At 42.4% G+C, this 9,068-nt stretch overlaps 1 protein-coding gene across 1 annotated transcript in view; it reads left to right on the top strand.

Annotated features, from left to right (window-relative positions):
- Window positions 1-87: 87 nt before the first annotated feature.
- TCEANC2 (transcription elongation factor A N-terminal and central domain containing 2) overlaps window positions 88-9,068 on the top strand; it is a 33,475-nt gene continuing 24,494 nt past the window's right edge. Inside the window, exons 1-2 of the mRNA XM_025871691.2 lie at window positions 88-401; window positions 1,011-1,155. Of these exons, the coding sequence (XP_025727476.1) occupies window positions 1,054-1,155 (102 nt within the window). The 5' untranslated portion in view covers window positions 88-401; window positions 1,011-1,053. The remainder of the gene's footprint in view (window positions 402-1,010; window positions 1,156-9,068) is intronic.

The raw sequence follows: 9,068 nt of genomic DNA, 5'->3' as shown, positions 1-9,068 counted from the left end.
CAAAACTGCCGCCTCCCGCCCCACCTCCCGGTCTACGAACTTCTAGGTTGGCAAGAAGAGATGGATCCAATCATCGCGAGTGTTAGAGCGAACAGGCCTTCCCTGATTCCTTCTCTCCGCGGGGCACGCTGGGACATGTAGTTCACTGCGACCGGCGGCACACGGTGGGGCCGGGAAAGTCGGTCTCGGAGAACTACAGTCGCCCTGGGCGCGCCTCACCCGCTCCTTTGCAGTGCATGCTGGGGAATGTGGTTTGCGGACGTTCCGAGGCGCTCTGAGGTCCGAGAAACCACTGTCCAGTAAGGAAGCGTCAATATAATTCTGACCCCGGCGGCCCAGGCGTGGGTCCTCAGAGGGTGTGCTCTGGAAGGGTCCAGCTGCTGACCGGACTGCTTTTCATGGTGGGTCTCACGTCAGACCGTTGTTAGTTTCCCCTTCCTGGGTCCTGCGTGCTGAGGGTAGAGGAAGATGGTGTTTTCCCTTTGCGCAGTGATCCAGGGCGCGACAGTTCGTGGTGGGGTCCTCGGACCACCGAGCAGTTCCTGGAGATGGCTGCTTGTTGTGAAGATCCGCTGAGATCTGGAGGTGGTGGTTGGTTGCTCGTTTCTAGGGGGACCTTTGGGATTGTGATTATGGTGCGGTGGTTGTTAATATTGAGCCTCATGGAACCCAGTGGAACTAAACCCTGCCTCAACCTCACCTAAGTTGAAAAAGGCTTTTAGAAGTCACCGGGTTCAATGCCTGGCCCAATATTGGAATCCCCTGCACAGCGTGCACTTCTGAAAGTTGGGCACCTCCTAACCCAGGAATTACACCGATCATGTATAACAGTTTCAGTTCTTAGGAAGATGTTTCTTTTCCAAGACGAAATTTTCTTTCCTGTAAATTCTACCCAACAGTCCTCATAATTCAGGAATGCTTCCAGAATAGAAGTCCATTGTGTCACTTTAGGGAGAACACATCACAGCAGTTGTTATGACGTTTTAGAATCTTCCCTCTTTCTTGAGCAGAAAGCGCTGCAAGCACGTGAAGGTAGCTGGCAGTCCTCTAGCAATGGATAAATTCGTCATTCGAAGGCCTAGAATCCAAAATAGTCCTCAGAAGAAAGATCCTGGTGGAAAGATTTACAAGCAGGCCACGATTGAATCTCTGAAGGTGAGAGGGAGAGGGGATCTGGGGCTAGAGAAAATGTGGAAATGGACTGTGGTAGCAAGGCGGTGCGGAGTTCTACTGTGGAAGACCTATGAATTCTTTCTTGCTAGGCTTTCTCCCCAAAGTGTTCCGGACCACTCCTAATTTGTTTCCTCCCTCCTCTGTACAGACTTTCATTTATCAATTCCCACATGCACTTTTGTTACTCTTCTGATTACTTTGGCTTATGGTATGTTTTGCTGGCTGAGAGAACAAGCCCCCTAAGTTATTTTTTTTGCAAGATTTTCTTGTCTATTAGGAATGTTAAAGTATCAAATATGATTCTGTGTACTCTGTACAAACTCAGTAAGGCTGGGTGGTGATATTCTATTTTCGTGTCTTATTGGCCAGAGCTGTATCACATGGCCTTCACAGCTATAGTTGAGACTGGGAAACAGACTGTGTTAATGGACTCTTTGCAACCTCTACATGTCTGATTTCTGTTCGCAAAGAAGAGGCAAGGAATAAATACAAGATAGACAATAATGAATCAATGGGCATGGGTACCCAATTAATGATAAAGTAAAAATTATTTCACTAAAAACAAACATATTTGTAATTGGTTCCCTTTGCCTCCTTGACATTTTACATTTCTGGTCTTTTCAGTTTCCTTTGTTGGTTTCTCCTCCTCCACCAGACTCCTAATATTTGTGCTCCCCAGAGCTTTGTCATATTTTATGTATTTGGCCAGGGTAACCTTATTTATCTTAAGGCTTCCCGTGCTGATGACTGCCAGACTTGTACTTCGAGCCTAGATCTCTGATGGTGAGAATGATATCTGGGGCTAAAGAAGGTGTGCACAGGGCTGTGATAGCAAGGTGGCGTTCTGAGTACTTGACCTATGTACTCAGTTGGACTCCTCTTCTACATGTGCCACAGGGTTACCAGACCCAGATTAGAAAGCAGTGCAGGGGTGTATAAACAGAAGCCCTGAGTTCTAGGCCCTCCGGTGCAACTGGGTGGTCTTTAGCAAATCATTTCCTTACCTAGGATCTCACTTTGTCCTCATCTGTAAAATGTGGGGTCGAACTTTATCAGTATTTTGTTTTTAAGATTTTATTTATTCATTTGAGAGAGAGAGCATGAGCCAGGGTGGAGGGGCAGAGGGAGACGGAAAGCAGACTCTCTGCTGAGCAGGGAGCCCGCCATGGGGCTCCATTCCAGGACCCTGGGATCACAACCTGAGCTGAAGGCAGGCACTTAACTGACTGAGCCCCCCGAGCACCCCTATTAGTATTTCTTCAAAGGAACATTGTTGTCATGTGGGGCAAGGTAATTCTTCATTATTTGGAACTGTCCTGTGAGTTACTGAACATTGAGGCTTCCTGGCCTTCAGACACTAAATGCCAACAGCACCTCCCATTGTGATAAGCAAAACTGCCCTCATGTATTTCCAGGTAGCCCTTGGTTGAGATCTGCTGAATTCTAGATGGTCTTTAAAAATCTCTTCTGGTCTTGGAGTTTTGTGCATAATCAAAATTTTCAACGGTCTCTGTTTTGTCAGAGTACTCATGGAGTTGTATACAACAGTGACTCTCAAAGACAGATGGTGGTGGGCAGGATTGTGATACCAAACTGGAAGAAAAAGAGAAGGGTAGTAATTGAACTACTCATACACTCATATACAAACATCCAGATTCTAATATACTTCCACCTGCCTCTTCTCCCCTCTGTGTCCCCACTTATGCCCCAATTGAGAGTCCCTGTGTGAAGCGGATATATCATGTGAAGGTTATGGAAGCAGAATAAGCAATAGGCGTAGAGAGAATGACATTCCTCTTAAATGCAGTAGCTTTTCTTCCAAACCTGTTCTTTATTCTCCTGTATTTACTTTATTTATTTACTTATTTTTATTTACTTTTTTAGAGAGAGCACATGAGTGTGAGCAGGGGAGGGGCAGAGGGAGAGGGAGAGAGAGAGAGACTCTTAAGCAGACTCCATGCTCAGTGCAGAGGTCATGACCTGAGCTGAAATCAAGAGTCGGACACTTAACCAACTGAGCCACCCAGGTGCCCCCTCCTGTATGTACTTTTAAATCCATATACCAAGTAACTGGAACTAGAAACTTGGAAACCATCCTTAACTCTTATATCCAGTTTTCAGTTCTGCCTCCTAAAAATCCTCCTTGTCCTTACATCTCCCACTTTAAATTTAAAACTCTCTCATCTAGGGGTTCCTGGGTGGCTCAGATGGTTAAGTGTCTGCCTTCGGCTTGGGTCCTGATCCCAGGGTCCTGGGATCAAGCCCCACATTGGGCTCCTGGCTTGGCGGGGAGCCTGCTTCTCCCTTTCCCTCTGTCTCGCCCCCTGCTCGTGCTCTCTCTCTCTCTGTATCTCTGTGTCTCAAATGAATAAATAAAATCTTTTTAAAAAAATAAAAAATAAATAAAAATCTCTCATCTAGAGCAGTGCCATGGTCTGGTAACTTGTCTGTCTGCCTTTGGCATCCTCTCTCATTCTCCCTTCCACACTTAAGCCAGAGAAATAAAAAAGACAGTTTACTCAGGTCACTTCCCTGCCTCATCCTTCAGTGGTTTCTCGTTACCTATCGATGAAGACATTTCTTTACATGGCACCCAAGGCCCTCTGTGAGCTGGTACCTGCCTGCCTCATCCCCTGCTGCTCTTCTTGTTTACATTCTATCCAGTGTCAGCCACTCACAATTTCCCCATGATGGTGTGGTGTTTCATACCTCCATACCTTTGCATATGCTGTCCTGTTTGCCTGGAATGGCCTACTCTCTTGGCTTGGTGGCAGTATAGTGTGGTAATTAAGAACACAGACTCTGGAGCCAAACTGCCTATGTTTAAATCCCAGCCATGCCACTTATTATTTGTGTGACTTGGGCAGGTTATTTAACCTCTCTGTGTTTTTATCTATAATGATAGTATCTATTTTATAAGGTAGTTATGAAGGTTGAGGGAGTCAATATATATAAAGTGCTTGGAACAGAACCTGACACATACTAAGTAATGTGCAAGTGTTTGCTGTTATCATCAATTTATGACTTCCTATTTGTCCCCCATGACCTAGTTCAAGTGTCTCCTCTACTGTGAGGCTTTTCCTGATCACCCTTCTGTCCCCCAGACGGAAAGCCAATCTAATCATTCCCTTCTCTAAGCCATCCCTGTATCTTTTTTTTTTTTTGAAGGATTTTATTTATTTATCTGTCAGAGGGAGAGAGAGCACAAGCAGGGGGAACAGCAGGCAGAGGGAGAAGCAGGCTCCCCGCTGAGCAGGGAGCCCGATGTGGGACTTGATTCCAGGACCTTGGGATCATGACCTGAGCCGAAGGCAGATCCTTAACCGACTGAGCCACCCAGGCATCCCATGCATCCCTGTATCTTAAACATGCCACTGTCATTGCCCTTATTTGTGCTATATTGTATTTTTTTAAATGCTCTACCGCACTACACTCTGAGCTTCTTGAAAGACTACATCTTACTGAATTTTGTGTCCCCAGTACTCTGCACAGGGTTTGGTACATAGAAGATCACAGTGCATTTTTCTGAATGACCGAATGAACTAAAACTCTAAAAGCCTTGGCATGGCATATGAGACCCTTCCTGTTCTACCCCAGGGAGCCTTCTCATTCCATCCCTTATAGCTCCCCTTTTCCAAGAATGTATTCCAGCCACACCCCATATATTGGTCTCTGTATGAATCATTCTCTTTCATGTTTCCAGGGATTTGACTTGATGCTGGTCCCTTTTCCTGGAAAACCTTTCTCTTTCTTTTTATGGAGACGGCTCTACTCATTTGTGAACCCACTCAAGTGTGACTTTCCCTGTGAATCCTAGATTATAAATTTCATGAATACAGGGATGTTGGGAATTTTATTTACTTCTGTATCCTTGGACCTGTCACAGTGCTTGGCACATATTAAGTGGTCAATAAGTATTTGTTAAATAAGTGAATGTTGAAGTGCTTTCTGGGTCCATTGGGGGGAATTAATCCTTCCCTCTTCAATACTGTCTTAGTACTTGGTTCAGATATCTCTCGTAGCACTTACCTCACTGTATTTTAATTATCAGATTACCTGTACTTTTCTGTAGTCTACTATAAACTCCTGAGGATCACAGTATCTTACTAGGTTCTGATTCTGCTCCAAGACCTAACGCAGCGCCTGCTACATTGTAGGTAAAAATTTATTGAATCAACAGTAATCGTTCTTATTTGGGGATGCCTTTGCAGGGTCTGGGTAGGAAACTATTTAACAAATATTATTGCAAAACAACTTTATTTATTATGAGAGCTAAATAGATAAATGCACATCAAAAGGGCTAAGCATTGTGCCTGGCATGCAGTAAAACTGATCAATAATTTCCTGTTTTCATGTGTGGAAAAGGAAAGGCTTGTGTAGGAAAACTAGAGCCGGGGCCAGTGATGAGGAGAGCGACAGTAATGATTACCGCCAGCGTTTATGAGCCCGTTTGTATGGGCCAGGAATTGTGCTAAGTGCTTTGCATGCATTAACTCTTTAAATTCTAATAACGGCCCTGTGAAATGGATGCTTTTATCATTTAGATTTTAGAGATGAAGAATCTAAGGCACAGAGAGATTAAGTAGCTTGCCCAAGGTCATGCAGCTGTAAGTGGCAGAGTTGGGATTGGAACTAGACAGTCTGGTTCCACTGTCTGCCCCCTCTAGGGTGAACTAAGAAAGTGGAGATTTCTGAATGTCAAGCAGAGGAGGTATAACAATCTTGGAATATTAGGAACATTGGACTTCTGTTATCGGTTTATTACAAGTAATTTTGCCATAGCCTTATCACATTGAATAAAAGTGAGACCCAATAGAGCTTGTGTAGTATACATTTGAATGGTAACGGTTAATTTGGTTAATCTCTTCTTACTCCCTTTCAGGGAAGGTGATTTGTTCTGTTGGTTGCAATCGGAGGTTTTTTTTTTAAGATTCTAGGATGTGCTAATTCTTTCAGGTTTAGTACTTGAGAATGCTCTGTAAACCTTTGCTGCTTTTGTAGGACTGAGCAGCCAATAGATTGTCCCCTGCCCCCTCTGGTGGGATGGTTTCCAACTTGTCAAACTTGACTTTCCAGCCATCCACAACTTAAGACCAGATGGTATAGGAGAAGGCACATTTTCTTTCTGATGATAACCTTTCCACTACTTGTGTAGCTCCCCCTTTGATACCTTGTGTCCACTTCCCTTGTTCCTCTAAATAATTCAGAGAACAACTTGAAATACCTGTTTTGGGACCCATATTTGGACAGAAATAAGGAAACTTTCTTGGATATATATGGAATTCTTCTGTTTTGGAATTGACTGTAGATTTTTCTATTTCTGACCTAAAATTTCAGATCTGAAAACTATACTGGACTTCAGTCCTTAAGGGTAGAGATGGCTTTGTTCAATTATACCTACTGTGCACTGGGGAGAGGGAGACAAATAGATTGTTCATACCCTCAAATGGCTTATAGTCAGAGGGGAAGACAGCCTTATAAGAATGTATGTGCATAAAATGCAGATACAGTAATAATAAAAGTATGTCCACATTACAGAGGACCCAAAAGGGAGTGTGGTCAGATTTGGTAGGAGAGAGTCAAGAAAGGCATCAGAAGAGGGGATGCTTGAAAAGAGTCTTAAAATATAAATAGGTATTTATCATATGGTTGAGGCAAAAAAAAAAAGAGCATCCCGGGCAGAGGGTGTGAAATACTGCAATTCATTTAGGCAGCTTCAAATAGTTTTCTATAGCTGGAGCAAATTATGAGGCTGAAAAAGATGTCAGGAGCCAAGTCATGTAAGGCCTTTTATGCCATGCTAGAGTTTGGGTTTCTATAGTTTCCATATACTGGAGTGGTCTGATGTGGAATCCCTAACCTCATTCCAACCATGTAGAAATGCTGATGAAAAGTCTCTAATACAGAGCTGAGCTTGAAAGCAAGAAAGAGAAATCCTCAGATGCCAGGAAGAGAGAGGAAATTCAAACCCTGAGCTTTAAGTGGGAGCTGAAGCTAAACAGTTTTATGAAACCATTTATAATGCTTGGGGTGTGAGGTATTAGGGCCAGTATAGGAACTGCAGATAAGGCCTCAGGCTAACAATTCCCACTTGCAGCTGGGAGCCAAAACAGGTCTACCATGTTTGTGAAAAATGAACTTGAAAAATTCCATCCACTAGTCCAAGGAAACAGCATGAAGACTGTGATCTTCTCAGGGGTTTTGGATGGAAAAGAATTAACTACAATAAATTAGAACCCAACACTTATTACTATGCATAGTTTTAAATTTATACTCTGGGCAAAACTGAAAAAAAAATAGCATAAAAACTCGTATAGAAACAGAGAAATCCAGAGGCTTTGGCCAAAGCAAATGTGAGATTTCCCTGTTAGAACACCTCACAACCTAGGGCACCAGATTCCCATAGAGAACAGTTTCCATTAAAGATGAACTCACGGTCAGAATTACAAACTCTCCAAGAAAATTCATTTCCCAGAGGGAGAATGAGCAGACAGAGATAAATAATAGCATTTCTACCCCAAGAAGTGGCGACAAGAGTACAACCTCAAAGAGATCTTTATGGGAATTTTCACAGTGATAAAGAAAAGACGTTAGACAGTATAAGAAAAGAATAGGATAGTATGAAAAGAAAGTGGGCAGATTTTGAGGAAAATATTAAGTCATCTGAAGAAAAAATTGCTGACGCAGAAACACATTAAATAGGTTAAAAGTAGACAGGCTATAGCTACAGAGAGAAATAGTGGATTGGAAGCTCGATGTGAGGAAATCACTTAGACTGTGTCACAGAGAGATAGAGAAAAAGATGAAAGAACAGTTAAGGTACACGAAGGACAGACAGTCGTTTATATTTCTAATAGGGGTTTCTACAGTAGAGGCTTATAAGGAGGCTACTGATACAGATTTCACTGAGCGTACATCTTAAAAATTGAAAGGATGAACACTAAAATGATAGCAGTAGAGTGTATCATTTCCAAACCATAAAGAAGAACAAGAGCAAAGAAAACTTAAACTGTTAAAATCAAAGATAGAAAAAGAAGCAAAGAGGAAGTGTATCCAGTTATATCAGTAACCATCATAAATGCAAATGGATTAGGCATGCCTGTTAAAAGACAGAGATTCTCAGATTGGATGGTGGATGGGGGCAAAATAAAGCCACCATAGGCTATTTTAAGCATAATGACCCAGAAATGTTGAAAGTTAAGAGATGGAAGACAATATTGAATGTGTCATAGGCAGGAATTCATCCAAGCAGTGTTTATAACTGGAAAAAATATTAGGTGGGGGGTACCCTAAATATCCATTAGGGGAGTCGATTTTAGAATTCTAAGACATTTATATATAAAAATAATGGAATACTATTCATTACTATTAAATGGATCAACTGGGTTTATGTCTATCAGTATGAATGAATCGAGAAAATATAATGAGTGAAAAAAGCCTTTTGCAGAATGATATGATATTTATACTTTACACCTTCTTCCTATTGAAAATATCCCCTTACCTGGTTTCATTTATTTATTTTACATACCATTTAACACTAATGATACTGCTTTGTACTGTAGCAGATCATAACAAAGGACTTGTCGCATTTTTGGCTAAAGCACCTAAAGGCTGAGAACAAAGCAGAGTGTTCCCAAATGAGATTCTAGACTGCAGAACTTATGAAGGCAGTACGTGAAAACCAATTTTGGAATCCTGACCGTATCACCTAAAAGGAAGAGAGGAGGAAAAAAATAAAGGAAGAGAGGAGAGAGAGTTCCTTTGGATAAAGTGGGAGGGCAGTGGTATTTTCACTTGGAGAACTTGACCTCTGTTCCTGGAGCTGGTGGACACAGAGACCAGACCTGTGCCTGGGAAAGTCTAAAAACAGAGTGGCTGTATAGGAAAGCTGTTAA

The sequence above is a fragment of the Callorhinus ursinus genome, unplaced genomic scaffold (assembly GCF_003265705.2).
Source record: "Callorhinus ursinus isolate GAN/ISIS: 27379988/994484 unplaced genomic scaffold, GSC_fseal_2.0 scaffold9, whole genome shotgun sequence".
NCBI lineage: Eukaryota > Metazoa > Chordata > Mammalia > Carnivora > Otariidae > Callorhinus > Callorhinus ursinus.
The sequence above is the reverse complement of the archived record's forward strand: the minus strand, read 5'-3'. Positions and strand labels throughout refer to the sequence as shown.